At 43.0% G+C, this 19,367-nt stretch overlaps 1 protein-coding gene across 9 annotated transcripts in view; it reads right to left on the reverse strand.

The window, feature by feature from the left end:
• Positions 1–19,367, reverse strand: part of FMNL2 (formin like 2) — a 569,063-nt gene that overhangs the window by 124,291 nt on the left and 425,405 nt on the right. For all 9 annotated transcript variants that reach the window (XR_013608767.1, XR_013608766.1, XM_078681739.1 and 6 more), the window contains 3 exons: positions 11,677–11,785; positions 9,329–9,405; positions 5,840–5,933 (listed from right to left, as the gene is read on the reverse strand). Coding sequence is in view for 7 of the 9 variants with exons in the window: in XM_078681739.1 (XP_078537865.1) it covers positions 5,840–5,933; positions 9,329–9,405; positions 11,677–11,785 (280 nt within the window). In the remaining 2 variants the exon portion in view is untranslated. The remainder of the gene's footprint in view (positions 1–5,839; positions 5,934–9,328; positions 9,406–11,676; positions 11,786–19,367) is intronic.

Genomic DNA, 19,367 nt, shown 5'->3' on the forward strand with positions numbered 1-19,367 from the left:
CTAAACGCCCGGGGTAGGTGGAGTGAGGCCGCGCACCCTCAGACACTGCCCCATCCTCACCATCGCACTGACCGCACAGTTTTCAGTTTCTGTGCCACAATGGCTTCCGGTTGCCTTCAGCATGGCTAGGTGAAGAGAAAGGAGTGAGAACTAGTCACTAAACGGCGATATCTCTTAGTAGCTATATTTGTAGAGTATCTCTTCACCCTCCACCAGTCTCCGGGCACTAACAATATATAATGTATGTTTACTGTTACCTAACTCCATGGTTCCTTTTTGTATTGACCTTGGAAGATTGAATGCCTGAGTGAACCAGCTATAATTTGAACCTGTGACTAGGCAGTCAACATACACATTTCTGCACAGGATTCATTATTCCACCAGAACCGGCTCTTGGAGACCTACTTCCTTTCTCTAATCCTTGCCTTCGTGACCCCTGAGAGGGGCAATATGAAGGGCAGAGGCACGGCTACTGAAGGCCAAGCCAGGAGCATATGCCGACCCTGGCTTTCCTTCCTTGGCTGGATCCAGCACATACCAAAAGATGGATGGACTACTGCCACTTCCTGGGTAGAGGGACGACAGAACAAGCACTGCAGACTGGTTACACTCTACCTGTGACTGGCAGACGGCAGCACTTTTCTGTCACACTAGGAACTCACCGCAGGGCTAGGAGAAGCACTCGCCCATCCATTCAGGGGTTCAAGCCGCAGAAGAACCTTCCAAGTGACACCTTACCAACTAAAAACCATAAAGACCTTTAACCACACCACAATATTTGCAGCTCCTGTGGACCATCCCTAATCTGTAGTCGGGGAACATTACCACCACCAGGGAAGAGTGTGGAGAAGTGTGGCTCACTGGTTAGAGGAGGCAGACCTGGAAGGAGAGGTCAGCCCGGGATCAGGGTTCAATTCCCGGTTCGGCGGGGTCTTGAGTCCTAAAATGTCCATGGACTCGACAATTCTCGCTACGGTGCCTACTCAATTCACGGGTTCACACTCTGCGACTCTGGGCAATAGCTTGCTTAATCTCCACAACGGCCCCTCGTGGCGGGATGCCTGGCTTTCACCTTGCGGATACCCTGCCGGGGTTATCTCACAGGGGAATACCAGGACGGGTTCCCTAAGCAAGCGCTTAGAAACCGCTCGGTGATTTGCGCTATATAAATTCCTGTACATACATACAGGGAAATGGAAGATAGGCTCGCCCACTGGACTCTGAAGCTCCTGCAGATCCCATAACATTTGCAATCCTTTTACTTCTTGGTAAATTGCTATATTCCAGATCACAGCTCGACCAGTTCTAACCTATAGATTCAGCAAGCATCCATTTTGCGATTCCTTATTAGCGAAAAATAAGGATTCGCTAATAAGGAATAGCAAAATGCAATGCATGAAGAACTCGCTTAAAAAATAGCGATTTCTCAAAATGCCTTAATTGCGACTCGCCAATACCTCCCCATTCATTCCCCATAGGAATGAATAGGAAGACAATCTCAATTTGCGATTCTCAATTAGAGAATCGCAAATTGAGATTGCAATTTCAAGGGTGCCCTGTTGCACCCCTGAAATCTGCATATGGGTACATCTTGCACACACACGTGCCCTAAGGGCATGTTTGTGTGTAAAATGGAACTTTGAAAAATGCACTTTAGTGCATTTTTCAAAGTTTTTGCAAATTACCATGAAGTTCAACTTCATGGTAATTTGCTCCCTCTATTAGCGAAATGGCTAATTTTTTAACTTTAATGCATTGCATTTAAGGAATCTCAATTTGAGATTCCTTAAATGCAATAGCAATTTAAGTAATCGCAATTTTGCGATTTCTTTAATTGCGATTTTTGCATTTGGGATGATGCATCCCAAATGCAAAAATACCGGTCGGTAAGGGGCAGATTCTGAGAATCTGCCCCCCTGGCAGATTCTGAGAATCTGCCTCCTTGCGAGCGGTGATTAGCTTGATGCATCTATGCCTAAGTGAAAACTTGGTTCTGTCCATCCAAGCCTCCATCTTTGAAAGCACAATGGAAGGGGGGGGGGGCTCCCGTATAGTCCGAGTGGGCACCTGGTGTCGGCTGAGGACGCCAGCAAGAGTCTGCTGGTATTCTTAGCTGCTGCCACTTGTGCTGACTGGTTTGTTTGCATTCCTCCCTTCGGACCCGGTGCAGGGGTAGAGGGGGGCGCAGCTGCCGCGCGCTGCTAATCTCCGGCGGGCTATGCAGCCGTGCTTGCCCCGTGATACTGCAGATCTCCCCAGCCCGTCACTCAGGTGGCTTACGCTGGAATGTAAACAACGCAGCCATGTTGAGTCCAATAAGTTACAGCTGACGGGCACGCGCTGCAAGGCCCTTTAAATGCTGCTCTCAATACATCCGGATTCTCTGGTACTTTCCAAATGATGGACAGGAACTGGTTCGATTTTTACACAGAGAATTAGATTTTAAAGTGAATATTTTTCTGTTGCTACTTTCCAGACAATTTCCATTTCTTGGTATCGAATATGAGATAGTATTGATCAATTTTCTAGTTTCACAAAAAAGAGCACAAAATCTCGTTTTTCGGAGAAAAAAAAAATCAGTTTCAACAATCCTCACTTCCCTCAAAGTTTGTTACAGTTCCATTTTGTCAATAAAAACAGATTGCACTATAAGCCTTTAAAAAGCTTGTACCAGTTACAAAGGCACTAGACACCCCTGTAGAGGCACCGAGACAGCTTGCACCATGAATAAGTATAAAGAAACACTGCTGTTGGGCACAGTTGTGCTTTAGTCTGTATGTTGCTTCTTATGGTTAGAAATGTCTACCAGCGCTTGTGACTCACCAGGTACAATGACATCGCGCTACACATGATTCAGTTATAAGAAAAAGCCTCCGACATGCAGACGGGGCACATATAATCCCGAGTGCGCTTTGAGGCTGCAGAAACGGAAGTAGTGCGCTATACAAATGCTGGCGATACAACATAAAAAAGCTGTATATAATGCACTTCAGTCAGAAACCAGGTACACTTTGTAACAAAGACCAGGCTTTTAATGCTTAAGATCTATGAATGTTTCCTTCTTGATGTTGTCATAAGAAGCCAGGGTGTCCAATACCGTCAAGGTCTTCAGTGCTAGCTAGGGGTGTCCCAGGACTCAACCTGTCCACGACTCTGAGCGCCATCATCCAACAGGAGTGGTAAACAACAGCACGGTGAAATGTGTGTAGTAACATATCAACAACAACATATAACAAAATGGAGCACCTCAAGCCCCAGATTTGGCGCCCCTCTCTCCGTGCGTTCATTTAGCAAAAAGGTGGCCAGGATTTCAACAATCAAAGCAAATACAGGCCAGGGGTGGTCTCAGGCTGCACCGCCATACTGGCTGTCTCTACGTAACTGGACAGTATGTCGTTGACGGGCACTCTCGTAGATGCAGCCCAAAACAACCATATCAGCGAAATACATTAAAGGTTGGACCTTGGCCAACCAACTCACCGAAAAATAGAAAACCACCTTTATTTCAAATGCAGGAAAAACTTGCATTTCTCATCATTATTGCTTTTGGCTTAGAGGTTCCACCTAACTTGCGCCAAGAGACCCTAGAAGAGAGTTAAAGAGCGCTGTACAAATCATTGTTGCTGTTATGTAACATAAAAAGCAGTAACTCTGGCGGGGCAGCATTACTACGTGTAGTGAGGAAACCACCTGAGGTGCGCCAGAGGTGTCCATCAGCGACAGAGGGGGGCCTGCACATGTTTAGCTTGATAGCCATCCCTGGCAGGATTTTGCAAGTATCCTGGTGGGTCAATGTGTCCTAAGTGTTCTTAACTCTACATGCCACAATCTTAGCATAGATGTTTTAGTCTGTATCCATCAAGGGCAGGGATCTATAGTATCCAGATTCTGTGTGGTTCTCAGTCATTATCAAGGTGGATAACTTCTTCACTTTAAGTGGGCATGTTTAGTGGGGGAAGTGTCCTTGGGGTACTGGGCTCCGTGCCAGGGAATTCCATTTACCATCATTAAAAGAACACTAAACCATATGCTTTTCATAACACGATTGAAGGCAACCCAGCAGCTGCTGAACAGCATCACAGGAAAAGTCAATTCATTGGCACCAGCTGTGAGACTCGCATCTAGTCGTGTCCAGACTCTTACCGTCCTTGACACAGGGGGCACAGCCGGTGTTTATTAATCACTTATTATTTACCATTCCCCATTCTAATCTAAAATACTACCATACAGCCCTCTACACCCTATCACAACCCAAGTAAAATGAACCCTTTCTTTTTGTCGTGCTTCCACTCACACACGGCCGCCACACATGACGCAAATTTAAACCAGAAAGTTGGCAACATGCTCAGTGCCGTGTAAATGGAAGTAGGTAAATAAACAAGAATTTGTCTAATGCATATCACCAGAATGTACATCTACTTATCATGCTAGTCCCTTGCATACACATGCTCCATGGCCCGAAACCAAGATTATTTAACTTTCATTGCTTATAATTCCTCATTTGCATCAACTGAATTCATCTTCAATTTGAATTACTCACTCTTATTAAATCTCACCCCTCATTCATAACGATTCATCCAATCTTGACCAAGTCATCCTGAAACCTCCTTAGCCACACTTTGCCACGCCTTCCTCGCCATGGTGACCTCCGCTTAATTTCAGTTGCTTCATTCCGCTTAACTGGCTGCATTTTTTAATGTTTTCCCTCATTTGATGGAATACAGTTTAATGGTCATACAATTTCTGCTGTTCCTTTTTGTAGATCACTGAAACTAACTCTACTGGCCGAACCCCCACTGTTCAATCAATCGCCTGTCCAGTGTCTCATCAACCTCAATGTAAGTGTTCCATTACCTGGAATCTGCCTTTTGTCACATTTCTCCCAAATGTTGATATAACACAAGCAAGAACAGTATCCACCACACACAAGACCCTTATTATTAGCCTGTTCTAAAATTAGCCCTGGGTAAAAAAAAAAGTAAAACAAACAAAATCAACCTGAATTATTCAGATCCACGGTAATATGCTGGCGTGAGATAACCATAATTACAACTTTTTGAGCAAGAATGCTACAGGCTGGTTGAACCCACTAACCAAAAATGGTAAACCGAAAGTAGTAACACCCTCTCCATAAATGCAACACCAAATCTGCCAAATGCTCTTGCTCTCAATCGCAGCTAAACACTGCAGAGCAATGTGCCTTGTTGCCAGTCAGGTGAAATCAGAAACTAGGGCTTCCCACTCTCTGTTCACCTACACCTCTTTGGAGCCTCAAACAGTATCTTCAACTGTTAGAGAACCAAAGCACAAGATCACACACCTCAAACCATTCCGACAGACCGTTCAAGACTGGTGCGAACCAGGGCAATGCAGATATAAACTCAGCTTATTTTCCATGATCAATTCTGCCCATAACCAAAATCATGTATTCACTCAAACGTATAAACTACTCCTTAAAATTCAGTAACAGCTTCCGCCACCCGATGTCCTCTGCTATCAATGCGCGGTCTACGATCGGGGACTCAGGACACCCTATGGTATTATGATTGTGCACAGACTTTCACAAGCGGACAAACAAAATGACACACAGGCACATAGCATTCTGTTCTGCTTACAAATAAAACTTGCCACAAACAGTGACTCAGAAAGATTACCCATTCAAACAGATCCTAAAGCCTCGTCTTGTTTCAATGTTTCACTTTGAGAACATTTGATAACACAACTCTTCATTCTGGAAAGAAACATGTCATGGTTATATCTCAAGAATGTCCCTTCATGGCTCCCGCCGCCTGCATCAATGAGACCGCAAGGCATGAACTCAGCCACATAGGTATCCTACCTCCTTAAAGTTATCAAACGCAGATAGAATGATTTCGTGCCCTCCTCGGACAAGACACACCGCCGCCAGGAGCTCCAGAACCAGGGCTTTTGTTCTGTGGAGAAAGAAAAAACACTAGAATCAATGTCTGCCATGTGATGCGCGCGATGCCGCCTGCGCTCCAAGATGGATGACGGCGGGGAGGGCGGTCATTGAGGCTTCCATTGAGCAGCTTCTGAACAGCCACATTCATTCTTTTGCAGACAAGCGTGCATATTCAACAATGTGTGTGTGGGGACACACACATGCATACATGTACCTATATTTTGTTAGCCTCACCAGAGCATTAACTCATTGATTTTTTTTTTTTTTAGCTATGGACTCAATTCAGAAACATAAAAGTGAAAAAGTTGAAAATCTCTTCCCTTTGGATCATTCCCATGTGTGAGGAAAATTTCCAGTTTTTAGGGCTAGACAAAGAATCCCAGGTGTATTCCAGGAAACGTATGACAGCCATATGATTCCTGGAATAATGCAATGAGTAACATTTACACATACAGGCTTCTTTTTAACAAGCTGAACAATCTGCATGTTTAAGTGTTTTTCATAATGAGCATTATCCTATAATTTGCTTTCTGCACGGGGAAAACATTGCCCCACACAGAGAAAATACTTCATATACGGCCCTATAAAACATGAAAGTGTTCACTTCCCATTTTCATGATGAAAAAACACCCTATGTTGCCTCTCATAATAGTACATTGGTATGCATTTCCAATTTGGTAAACTGCAATGGGAACTATCAGAAAACTCAGAATTTGAGGATGCTCACCTAGAAATGGGCACAAAAACGTCCCCAGTCATAAACATGCAAAGGAAGCCATCCCATCACAATGCCTGAATTCCACCAAAACAGACTCTGAAAAGCAGAATTAGGATTTTGCGCTTTCTTTGCACATCTGTGTTGAACTTATGTGAGCACAATTCTCTGTGACCTAGGGCCAAATACTTTTTATATTATCCTTGGCTAACAACACACTCACCTTAACCTCTCCTGTCTATATGTACAGAGACACAGATTAAGAAATCATAGCCAGGAAAGAAAAACACTATTTAGGAATGAGGATTGTAGTGCCACATAAGACTTACTTCGCAACAGTCACAGTACTCAAAATCCAGGTGACCATTTCTTCTCATCTTTTTCAATTAATATGTTTGTTAATTTTCTTCTTAAATGCGACACACAACATAACTTAATAAACAAGTCATATTAAAAATGGAGAAAGACGGACACCAAGGCTGACAGAGGGGCTGTATTTCCTAGTAGTGAAGGTTGGTTTGAATCACACACGAATGTGACTGTCCCAGATCATTGACTTAGTTTTAGAATTTACATAGTAGACATCATGAGAAAAGGAGGTGTAGTAATAGCAAAGACGAAAAAAGAAAATCATATAATGAAATTAAAGAGAGAACAAAGGGAGCCGATGACAAAGGAGACCAAAGAAATGTAAACAAACGGGAAAAAGCATCCAAGACCACCACATTCTAGGAGACAACCTAAAGATGGTTGTGTAGCAGTGCGCTACGTTAGCCTTATAATTTGTCATTCACTCATTTCATCTCTTCTAATACAACCCAGGACATTCCCGATGTACATTCACTTGCCGTGTCATATCTAAATAACTGAGGTTTGGGGCAATAGGAAAGAGCAAAATTAAAAACACCTCCCAAAATGCAAGAAGGGCCAGACTGTAGATCAAGCAACAGAGGAAGCAGCCTGTATTTGGGACTTAAATAACATGCTACATTCATTCTGCCAGCATTCAAATTACTATATCACGACAAGAGATTTTGTTACAATGTGGACTTGGGTTTAACAATAAATCTACATGTGCTAGGCTATTAGACCGGCTAGTGAACTCCTTCCTGGAATTATTTAATATTTGGGAATTTGGGAGAAGGTGCCCAGCTGACCCTGACTTCACCAGCATGAGTCAGACACTGTATCTCTCACTGTGGATGAATTGGCAGACCTTTGCACCAGTCTAACCGCATTCTTGACAACAAGGGCCAATCTAAGAACCTGGGCTGCGACTGTGTACCCATTTGTGAAGACACGGCAAATTCTCCAGTGCAAGCACTAGCTTAGTAATTCCATGAGTTAGCGCAAGCACTGATGTCGGTTGCCGCTCTCTTTTCCAAGCTACGATGTCTGACCCACATACATTAACTTGTGCAGTTACCAAGTTGGTACATGTGTGGTACATAGTAGGATTTCCTGAAAAACGGGCACAGCTGCAGTCAGTGTCTGCGCACAGAGAGCGGGTGAGTTCATGATACAGCCCCAGATGCAATACCAGTGTGGGGCCACATTATAAGAGTTGATTATATACGCTGCATAACATTTGACCATTCGCCCAATATTTTGCCAAACCAATTCAGACATTATCCGTGGAGTCTTCAGCGGGGTGGAAATGTTTAGAAGACATCCATATCGGGGCCAGCAGATCTTCCCCCACCTACCTCGACACAGAGGTCCGCTGTGAAAGTGCCTGATAGGCTTCTTTCTTTGCAAAGACCTTTTTACATTTCTGAACTGGTCCGTGAATGAGACAAAGATGGAAATTCATGTTTACATCAAAAGTTGTGGTGGGAATGTTTGAGACTACTCCTTATTACATACTGCTACCTTACCCTAAGGGCTGCAGTAAACAGCTACGTGCTTTCCACGATGCTCATGCGCAAATCAGTACAACCACAGACCAAAAAATCTATCCAACTGCAGCAGCTCACCCACATACAAAGAAAAGCAACAGATACACTCTGGTTAGTTTGATTTTTGCCACCGCAGTGTAGACCGAGCTCCTCAGAACAGGGAAGGCATCTGGTTACTCCTTATCACACAGACTATAATTCATATCTAACAGTTTTGATGAAATGTGGGTTAGATCCCTTCAGCTTCTTTTTATCACTTTTGTTGAGCACCATAAAAGGAAGAAATGATGGCCTAATAATTGATCTGCAAACTGCTGCAAATAATCTAGCAATATTTACATGCCCTCTTTAATCTAGGAGTCCTTTGTGAGTCCACAGACACTTTAAAATATCCTGTGTAAGATAGTGGTTTTAAAACAGGTTTATTATGTTTTGTGCTATTAGTGTGGACTAGTTGTGCTAGTGATAGAGTAATTAAGCCAGGATAAAAAAAATAATCACAGGCCAGAAAAAGTGTCTCATCACAAATGTTTTGGTGTCTCTTTATGATGGGAAACATCAAGGCAGAATTGGTTGCACTCTATAAATCGTAGATGATCACCATCTGAAACAACATGATCACTGTAACATCACCCTACAATGAAAACCAACTAGTCAACAGCTTTATTAATAGCATAAATACACAAGAAACCTATACTAATTTTTGTTGATGGAAAATATGCAACATGTCATTAAGATTTCAGACTACAACGACCTTCATTTATTCTCAGGTCTGTAGAAAAAAATACTTACCTGGGGTTTTTGTTGTTTAAACTTAGTGCAATTTCATTGACAGCATGAAGATGAGACATGACCATATTGAAGCCATACTAAAAACAAAACCAAGAAAACGTACTATAGTTATGAATCTTTCATAAAAACATAACTGAACAAGACAGATTCTTAAAGACAGCATACAGTATAATAAAGTGATTGCAGCCCTAATCGTAACCGTTTTATATAATTTCCAGATTCCCTTTGATTAAATGGGCTAGTCTGTCTTCTGTACCAATAATGAACGGGCTTTTGGAGCAAAAATATCAAAGGACTCAGTGTTTCTTATGTAATTATAGTTACTTTCTGTTTGTGGTGGGACAAATATGACTTGTAATGATTACTTGTCCTGTAACCATAGCCCTTCCCAAGGATTGCCTTCTTCCCTGATCTGCAAGGAGCTCTCCTTTGAGCTTTACCCCCAGACCTGCTCATTATTGGGCCCAAATAACTTTTCAAACGCATACATAATAGCCAAGTGATACTATGCATGCCTACATCATCCAAATGCAGCTCACGTGTCTTGCTACAGGGTACCATCAAGCTCATGTTTTAAGCTTTTCAACGTCAGGGAAAATTGAGCAGTACACATTTGTCATCATCACTGTGGAGGAGTAGTGACTTGATTTCTATAAAGACTTTGGCAAGATAAATGAACATAAGGGTGGCAAGGGCACTATAGAATTTCATGTTTTAGCTCCTAAAAATTAGAATAGTATTTGTCGAGAATTAATTATAAATAGGTCTTCTGGTTTTATGGTATTTTTTTCTTATGTCTGTATTTACCCATATTTCTTTTTATGCCACCTTATTGGTATTTATCAATATTTATTTCGTGTTTTGTGAATATATGGAGTCTTAAAATAGTATATTTCCACATTTATTTAACTGATAAACATGCACCCATACTTTGCTGCCTGTCGCATTTTAGCAAATTCAGCAGCCAAATATAGCAAAACACTATACCTACAGGTAAATATCATCATTATAATACAAATATATGTTAACACACGACTGCATTCAGGGAAATCTCAACCGGCTTTTAACTTCCCCTGCTATCTATCCGCTCAGCTGTTGTCTTGGAAATCACGAAAACCAGCATGGAGAGTCGCCCACAAAAAGCACAACTTTCAGCATTTTTCCGCTTTAAAAAATAAATACAGACAGGAAAACACATTGTTATCTGACTGTATTTATCTGTGAAAGTCAATAAAAATGGAAAACTGACAGCCTTAATTATAAAGCACTGGATGTGGAGTATTGTGAACCTGACTTGTCCTCCTACAGTATCGTTGTAGGCCAGACATGCCATGAAGGCGCTAAGCTAAAAGCCTGAAACTAGGTTTACATCATTTCAGGTACTGCAGGCCATTGTTTACCTTGTACGTAGAGGCAGAATATATTACTTAAGAACTAACTCCACAGCTCCAGGAGAATGTGCCAAAACTGTGCATCTGTTACAAGGGGACTTTGACTAATACATCTAGGAATCTACATAAAGTGAGCTGCCATCAATAATGGTGGCAGCCCAGGGCAGGTGAAGTCATGGGGAAGGACTGTCCACAAACCGTACATACAAAATACTTTTAACTGAGGCATATGCATGATCAAGGAAAAGCATCAAAAAAGCCCTTTGGATAAAGGAACTTTATGAATTCAATAAATAAAGTAAACCTAGGCTGTTGTGTAGATGAAAGAACCTTAGCACACAAAGAACGACCTTCAGGTGCTGAGAAAGACAAAACTGGACACATCATTAAGTAAACAGTCCTCAACAACAGATGGAAATAATAGTAAAGGTGACAATATCTGCAGTGGTCTTGTATACAAATCCTGACAGGAAATTAACAGCGACATGCGTACTCAACAGGCATAAGTAAGCACCTGAGAGATGTGCTACATACTTTGATGTCCTTGAAACCATGTGGTGAAAGGCCCACTAGTCGTGAATTGAATGGACCACAAAAATGGGAAATAGAAGTGAGGATGTGATAATGTGAAGGTTGAACCAAGAGTCAAGTAATGCGCAAGCATAAGCATGGCTTCTGTTAGCCTAGATGCCACTGCGGTACACGATGAAAAAATAAAGCACACTGTTGCAAAAAATTTGCATCACTTGTGAAGGATTGATTTATTAAGCTAGCGTTTCAAAAAAAATGCTGAGAGTCTGAGAACTCTGCTAATCCGCTTACCTGCACTCTGTGGCTTGGCGATTGATTTTACAAGCCAAACCTATGCAACAATCCTAACAAAGGGGATGTCAATGTTTTTCTGACTTAGATAGTGTTGGCTAAAACAAATTATTTATGTTCAGACAATATAAATACCTGATAGTTCATTATGGCCCGCAAACACATGATGCATACATGGACATCATCCTTCTTACTGACTAATCTGGAATTTTTAAGTGTTCTTCTGCTGGGCAGCGTGCTGTATCTGCGGAGAAAAGATAATGCTTGTGAGCACAGAACTATCTGCAACAACCTAAGTTATGATATGATACACAAAACTTTACAATGCTGAAAGAGTGAAGTTTAGACGCTATGTTTATTTAGAGAATGTATTCCGTAAATGTGTTATACATTTTACTAGAAACAGGTGAGCAATGCAAAGATCAGCTTTTGGGGATCACAAACAGCTATTCTTTGTATAACACATTGCAAAATTGCAGACAATGGTTTTCACCGGGTGCTCAAAACCACATAACATATTTGCTATACCTGTAATTTCTGTAAACATCCCCACAACTGTGGATAAATTGATTCTAAATTCCAAACAACAGAGTCCTCTCATTTGCAATGACCGTCATTCTATAACAGCAACACCCTCATATTTTAATACATTTGTAGACACAGAAACCTCCTCCATATATCGGTTAAAAATAAAAAACACTGTCCGTTACAGGAATTCAAAAACACAAAATGCAAAAATGCATATGCTCTCCGAGGATCAACTTATATTTGCTTCAATTAATTTCAAAGAAAAGTAAAAGGAGAAGATGTGGTGTTTGGTGAATGATCACAAGGTATGTTTCACTTCTAGTGAACAACATGATTTATCCCTCTTTCCAGGATCAGTTTATGATGACGTCTCTATGGATTGACATCCTGGCTCTGTATCCTGGCATCACTGCCCTCTTTATGCAAGGTAGACATTGACGTGGAAAGTCCCATAGGTCTGTTCCTTATGTAGCTCTGGCCAATGTTAAGTATGGACCCTTAAGTGCCATAACGAGTCATTTATTGCCAGTTCAAAATTGCTAAATTCCCTCCAACATCCAGCTAAAGCTTCACAACTTTTTTTTCTATGGCCTATCTTTCAAACTACTGACTTACAATAAAACTCAGCCATTACTTAGGTAAGCTTACTTACTCTGAGCCAGGTTTTCTTTATCATTGTTCCCTCACTCCCTGGCCTAGTCTCTATCCACTGAAAGTTGTGTTGTTTGGGATACTACAGGAAGTAGAAGAGGAGAGGGCAGGCCTTACACAAGCATTAAGGGGAGCAGTTAACATCGATTATTTTCTGTAGAAGGAGCGTGTTGAGGAAGCTAGAGGAGGTGGTATAAACAACATTCACTGAGAGTGCTACCGCAACTACATGCTTATGAACTGGTTTACCTGACTGTAGGCAAGGAATACATAGAGTTATGGACTGCACAGTGACAGCAGCAGTTTGCGGGTGTCCTCCGTACTGCTAAGCGGACTGTAAACATCACGCTTGTGTTTCTCCTATGGGCATTACCTAAACCGACTGGCTGCTCGAGTCTCCACACTAGTACCTGCATCAGTGACCCCATCTTCAGGGGCGCAGCTTGTTCAGTAAAATTAAGGGGGTGGTGGGGTGGCTTTCGAATACCCAACAATAACAGTGGTTGAAATACATTATGTGAGAAATGCAGCACGAGAGGGGCTTAAGGAGCCAGTAGGAAAGGAGACGAGTGCGGATTGTGAGGAGTACTTAAAACTCACTATTTTGCTAAATAACCATTTTTTAAGACCTTTTAAATGAGGAGCACCAATGCTCTTATACTGGTTCCTCCCTTGGTTAATACGAAATCTACCCAATCACGCTCTTTCTCCAGTAATGCGCCTACAATCCGATACTCTCTCCCCAAAGATCTACGTTGCAACCCTTCATACTTCAGCTTCAAAAGAGACCTCAAGCGACACCTTCTCCTCAAATACTGGGGTCCTTAGTGCGGGCATCTTACAGTGGTCTCACATCCTGCCCATTATGGTGTTGTTTCTCACCGCATTATGCCTGACCTACCCCCTCCTCTCTTCTTCACATATACCTCCATCTTCCTACCAGCCATCATATATTCACTGCGTACTCCTTCATGCCATCTCCTCCCCCTTCTCCCTCCCCGGCTCCACCCTATCCCCATACCTTCTCCCCACGTCCCCTGGCCAACCACGCTGGCACAGATATCCAATGTCCGGTTATGGACTAAATGTTACTTCTTATTTCCTTGTCTATGTATCTATTGTTCTTTACATTTTGCTCATATAGTTTGCTTTTCCTTTTTGTACGAATGTACTACTGCATAGTGTTTTCACTCGCATCCCCTGTAAAGCGCTCTGATACCCTTGGGTCTAGCCAGCGCTATATAAAACCGTTTAAATAAATTAAATAAAAGACGAGTGTGTGCGGGGTTTTATCTCCATGTAAAAATTCTAAGTGAAATCTGTCAAACATCTCACCATACCCGACTTAAAGCACCTGTACCTAACGATTTAATACAGAATACATGTATTAGGGGGTGTGTGACACCCCAGGCCTCCCTCAAACCTCCCTGAAGCAACGATCCTACCCATTTCTCCCCTGTCAAGCCGCGAGCCTGAAAGGCGCGTTGAAATGTCAGCTCAGGCTGCCAGACAGAGAGGGTGGGCCAGCAGGGCTCCATTTTGCCCATTCATCCCAGTACCACCGGTATTTACAGCGGCTGCGCCCCCGGGGAGTAAAAAAGAAAATTGCAGGGTTTTCCGTGAAGAATAACAGCTCTGTAATTGCACCACAGGTGCTTAACAAACATGCTCATTGCACAAAACTGCCATAATTGCTGCATAGAAACGGTTTCCTTGCAGTCACGAAAAAGAACCACGATTTGCTGGATTCAACGCGCATAATGCGGTGATATTCCGTTCAGGCAGCTCTGCACGGGGTTTGTCTTTAATACATGCTACTTGTGCTTTACGTCAACCTGGACCTTCGAGGGATTGGTAATACTGGTCAGTTTTAACAGAATGAGTTCATGCAGAATCATGACATAAGGGTGAAATCAGCATACTGACTAGGGCTATTAGGTGTTAATTACGATTATAACCAGGGCTTTAAGTGTGCCGGGTCTCACCGGTGCTAAGCAGCGGCAGTTTTTGACAGGGGGCCTCGAAACGGGTCCCTATAGCTCTGTTATGTTCCCTGGCACAGGTGGTCGGTCCATTCTTTTCTGGACTGCAGTGACAGGGGCACATCGATGGGTGCATGCTCGCACTGCTTACTTACTTCCCAGTAGTGTGCACTGCTCACACTGCTCACTTCTCACACGTGTAGGTTACGGCATGACGTCATGCCAGGTGAGCGCTGTAGGGGGAATGGAAATCCTTAGTCATTTTCTCTCTGGATATCCCTTCTCTTTTTGAAACTTACGAGCAGCAACACTGTCGTGGTGTCACCAGGGCTTTAAGTGGAAGCTGTTTCAATATTATATATAACAAGCCATCGTTGCAGCTTATCTATCTCATGCAACTAACAACCATTGACAAAGTCAATAGTCCTGACTTGTAGTAGGTGGTATAATGTTACTTCTTGTATCATATCTGCATACAATGACAGAATCAGCAAAATACAAGTCAGACGGCCCACTGTGCTAAGCACAGATTTTTAGTTTACGTGTTTTTAAGTCACCCACTTAATTACAATGTCCACGCCCCTAGAGCCCCCTCAGTTTTTTCACCCCACTTAAAAGCCCTGATTATAACACGCATTCCCTGAGGCAGCGAGCACATGAGGTATACTGCGTGAAAATGTATCTTTTAACTGCAGTAATATGTGTGAAGATGTGCATGTAATAGTACTTTTTACCGGACCAAATTCACCTATATATGTAACATACACAGATGTGGTGAGAGAAAAAAAGAGGGGGAAAGAAAAGAGGGAATGGTGAAATACAGAGGAGAGGTTTCACAAAAAGAGATGGGAATGTACAAAAATAAAATGACAAAGTAATTACACGAAGGCTCTTTATGCTCCGCGTGCCACAAACAAGCCTGTGACGGCAAAACACAAGCAATGGAATATGTCTAGGTTTAATGCCAGCATTAATCTCCGGCGCGCAGCGATGCACATTTCACACCTTCAGGTGGCAGCATGCCAGCACTCCCTCGCTGTGATTAGAGCCGCACTTCCGGTACCCATGCCTCGCTCTCTGCGCGGCTTCCTGTCTTCACCTTGATGACAGAGTGACTCACGGGACTGGGGCAGGGTGAGGAAAGCCGCAGACCACATGCCACTACTATGACAAACATATCTGCTGCCATCGAGTCATTACTACTGCAGCGCCGGCTTTGGCGCCTACTCGTGAAGGGGCTGGGCGCGCTCCAGACATGTTAAGAAGTGACCTCGATAGGCGAGCTTCAGTGTACGCACCATCATGATAACACGCCGTGAGCAATACTCCTCTGTCACAGGATGTGTGCCATAGATTTATGCATCACTCGTTACAAATGTATGGTGAAACTCGCTTTTGTCTTAGTAACGAGTCAAACCCTCTATGCAGCCACCTGCCTGAAATGCTGTATTTCAGAAAGCTCTAGCAATCAACGCTGTCAAGTTACAGAAACGGATTCACCCATTTTCCAGCTGATCTTCTGGCCACGCACACTTTACCAGGCCACAAGTATATTACAATGGCTATGATTTCCTCCGTGATCTCACGAGATTGTCTTTCATTACTATATCTCCTGGTTATGGCTTCCTTACACCTTATCTCTAAGGAGCCAGCCACTCTGATGACTAGATTATTTTTCTACAACATATCTATACATTTTAGAATCCTGTGTCGTTAATCAATAAATAACTGGACTAGGACCTATCCCTCCATTTTAGAAGCCTAACACGTTTGTAAGTTTATTACCGGAGTATGATTTACATCTACATTTTAGGAGTCGATCTTTCTAATTAGCGCATTATCAAGCTAAGACGTTGTCCTACATTTTAAGAGACAGCGTATTTTCTTAGTAAATTATCAGACTAAAGCATACTCATACATTTTACGAGCCAGTGTCTTTCATTAATAACTAATCTAACAATACCACACCTCAACATTTTATTAGATTACATTTTTCATTAATAAACTGCCTCCTATAAAAGTACGCCTACATTTTATCAGTCAAACTAGCTCGAAGCCACATTGATTACTTGTATATAACAAACCCCTACAGTTTATGGGGGTTCTTTATTGATTAGAAAACTAAATGGGGTGGCTTCCTCCAACATTTCATTACTAGGCTACATATCTAACATTTCATTAGTAGGCTACGTGGCTAAGGCTTACATCTAACTTTCAGGAGCCTGTAACTTTCTTTACTAAACTATCTACCTACAATTTACCCATGTATTTTAGTTTCCTTTGTCGTTAGTTATTAGATAAACTGGGTACAATGTACCCTTACCCATCGGAGTCTTTCATTAGCGTTTTACCTGTCTACCCCTATATTTGAGAAACCAATCTTCAGTTAAGCAGCTGATTAAGAATTACCCTGCAATGGGGATACATTCAGGGGGCACAACATGTGACTGACTCCCTGTGTGTATTCCCCTCCCAGTTCCAGCAGGACATGGAGGGTGACCTCCATATGCCTTGCTGGAACTTTTGGCCATTCCCATCGCAGTGCCTGTTTTCAAGGCACCGCCATGGGATAGGTCAAAGGACCTCAGACCGTTGTAAGACTTGTACTTGTACAACTTGTAATACCGTCAGTGGTCCATGCGCGGGTTTGGCGCAGCTGCGCCAAACTCGTAATAAGGTCCTAGGACTCTTTAACCACACTGACTGCACACTGCATCTCTTGTTTTTCTCAGAGGGTATTGTATTGTAATTGAATTTATATAGCGCTTACTACCCCTGACGAGTTGTCGAAGCGCTTTTTCGGTGAGTAGCATGCTAATCCGGAACCCAAGAAGGATTAGTGTTGAATTAGTATATTCAAATATGAAAGTAATTTGAGTGGTGGATATTAGTCAGTTATTTGGATTGAGAAGGATAGGTACAGTGCTCAGATGTTTGTTGGACGTGGTCTGCATTATTTAAGCTTTCGCTGGGTATTATCTTTTTAGACCTTTTCACAGGCCTTGGATAGCACTGATCCCCTAAGTTCTTGAGGTGCCCCCGATCCTACATATTCAGACACTTCCATAGGGTTCCTATGCCCCTGGACCGCTTAGTGGGCTACAGGCAGTTCTGATCCCTTTAGTCCTCTGCACAGCTATCTCATGTCTCTGATCCTCGGAGACTCACCGCAGGCCTCCTGGTCGCCGGATCATGTAAGACCTCTCCAGAGGTCTCCTTGTCGCTCTGATATTCTAGCCTTCTCCACGGGCTCCTGGTCACGGTGATGTCCTAAGGCATATTCACAGACCTCACATCCCTCCAGAGGTTCTTATCCTGCTGGAGCTCTCTGTAGGCTTTAGGAGCTTCTCATCCCTTTAGACCTCTGCACATCTATCTCATGCTGTGATCCTCGGAGACTCACCACAGGCCTTCTGGTCGCCCTCATCACGAGAGACCCCTCCACAGGCCTTCTGGTCGCTCTGATCTTCTTAGCCATATTCACAATCCTCCAGAGGTTCTCATCCTCTGTAGGCTTCAGATGGCTCTGACTCCTCCTAGACTGCTTCATTGTATCTTGTGCCTCCGATCCATCCCTTTGGACCTCCGCATAGGTATCCTGTGGCTGTGATTGGCTGATACCTCTTCATCTGCCTCTTGCTGACTTCCAGAGGCTCTTAGTCACCAGGACCTTTCTACAGGCTCCCAGTGGCTCTGAGCCCCTGACCTCTCTGCATAGCTACCAGATGAACTAATCCTCTAAGGTCTCTCCCGCGGCCTCAGGGTCACCCTGATCTTCTCAACCCTCTTCACAAGATGCTGGTGACCTGGAACCTCCAAAGTATGCTCACGCAGGCCTCACAGGCTGCTGGAGGATTTATTCCCCAAGGAAGTCTCTGCCGGCTTCAGGTGCTCTCATTCCCTTGAACCACTCATAGCTGTTCTACTGCGCTAATCCCCTAAAATCTCTCAACATTCCTCCAGAGTGGGCCTATATCTGAGATAGCAGTTGCTGTATTTTAACCCTATCCTGTACATCCTTTGAATAGTTGGTCATGCGGCCCTAAAGTGAAAATAATTATGCCTGACAGAATGAATGCCCTTTCCCTCCAGTCTTAAATGGCAACTGGGTGTCGAACATTCCAATTTCAGGTATTGGTAAACCCTGGAATTAGGTCTGAATTATTATGAACATTTCCTATCAAATATAACTATTACTGCACAAGCTTGTAACATCTCAAAACGTGGAAAGCATCACCCCCTGCCTCAACTTGACTACACAATCATTTGCCCTGTGGCCCGTTTTAAGCACTTTCTGCTGTTGCAGGTAAGAAGGCAGGAGCTCAGGGGCTGGGGCAGATAAGTGACCCCGCAATGTGTTTACATGGGGAGTGTGCAATTAACAATTACACCACTAATCTCCTTCTCTGTGACTGACTGACACCAGCATGGCCAAAAAATGTTAAGGGAGATATCAAGACTGAAGCCAAACTTTGTGGAAGCTTCTATCATAACTATCTTTGTACTCTCAAAAGGTACTTTCAATTCACGAATGTGCATCATAGTCAGCCCAACACCAAAGGTCCATGAAGGAATTCACACCTCATGATGCCGCAAATCAATATAGTGACAGAATAGATCCGAAGTGTTCTACCCACAAACGTCACATGAAGTTTATTAGATTTT

The sequence above is a fragment of the Lissotriton helveticus genome, chromosome 3_1 (genome assembly GCF_964261635.1).
Source record: "Lissotriton helveticus chromosome 3_1, aLisHel1.1, whole genome shotgun sequence".
NCBI lineage: Eukaryota > Metazoa > Chordata > Amphibia > Caudata > Salamandridae > Lissotriton > Lissotriton helveticus.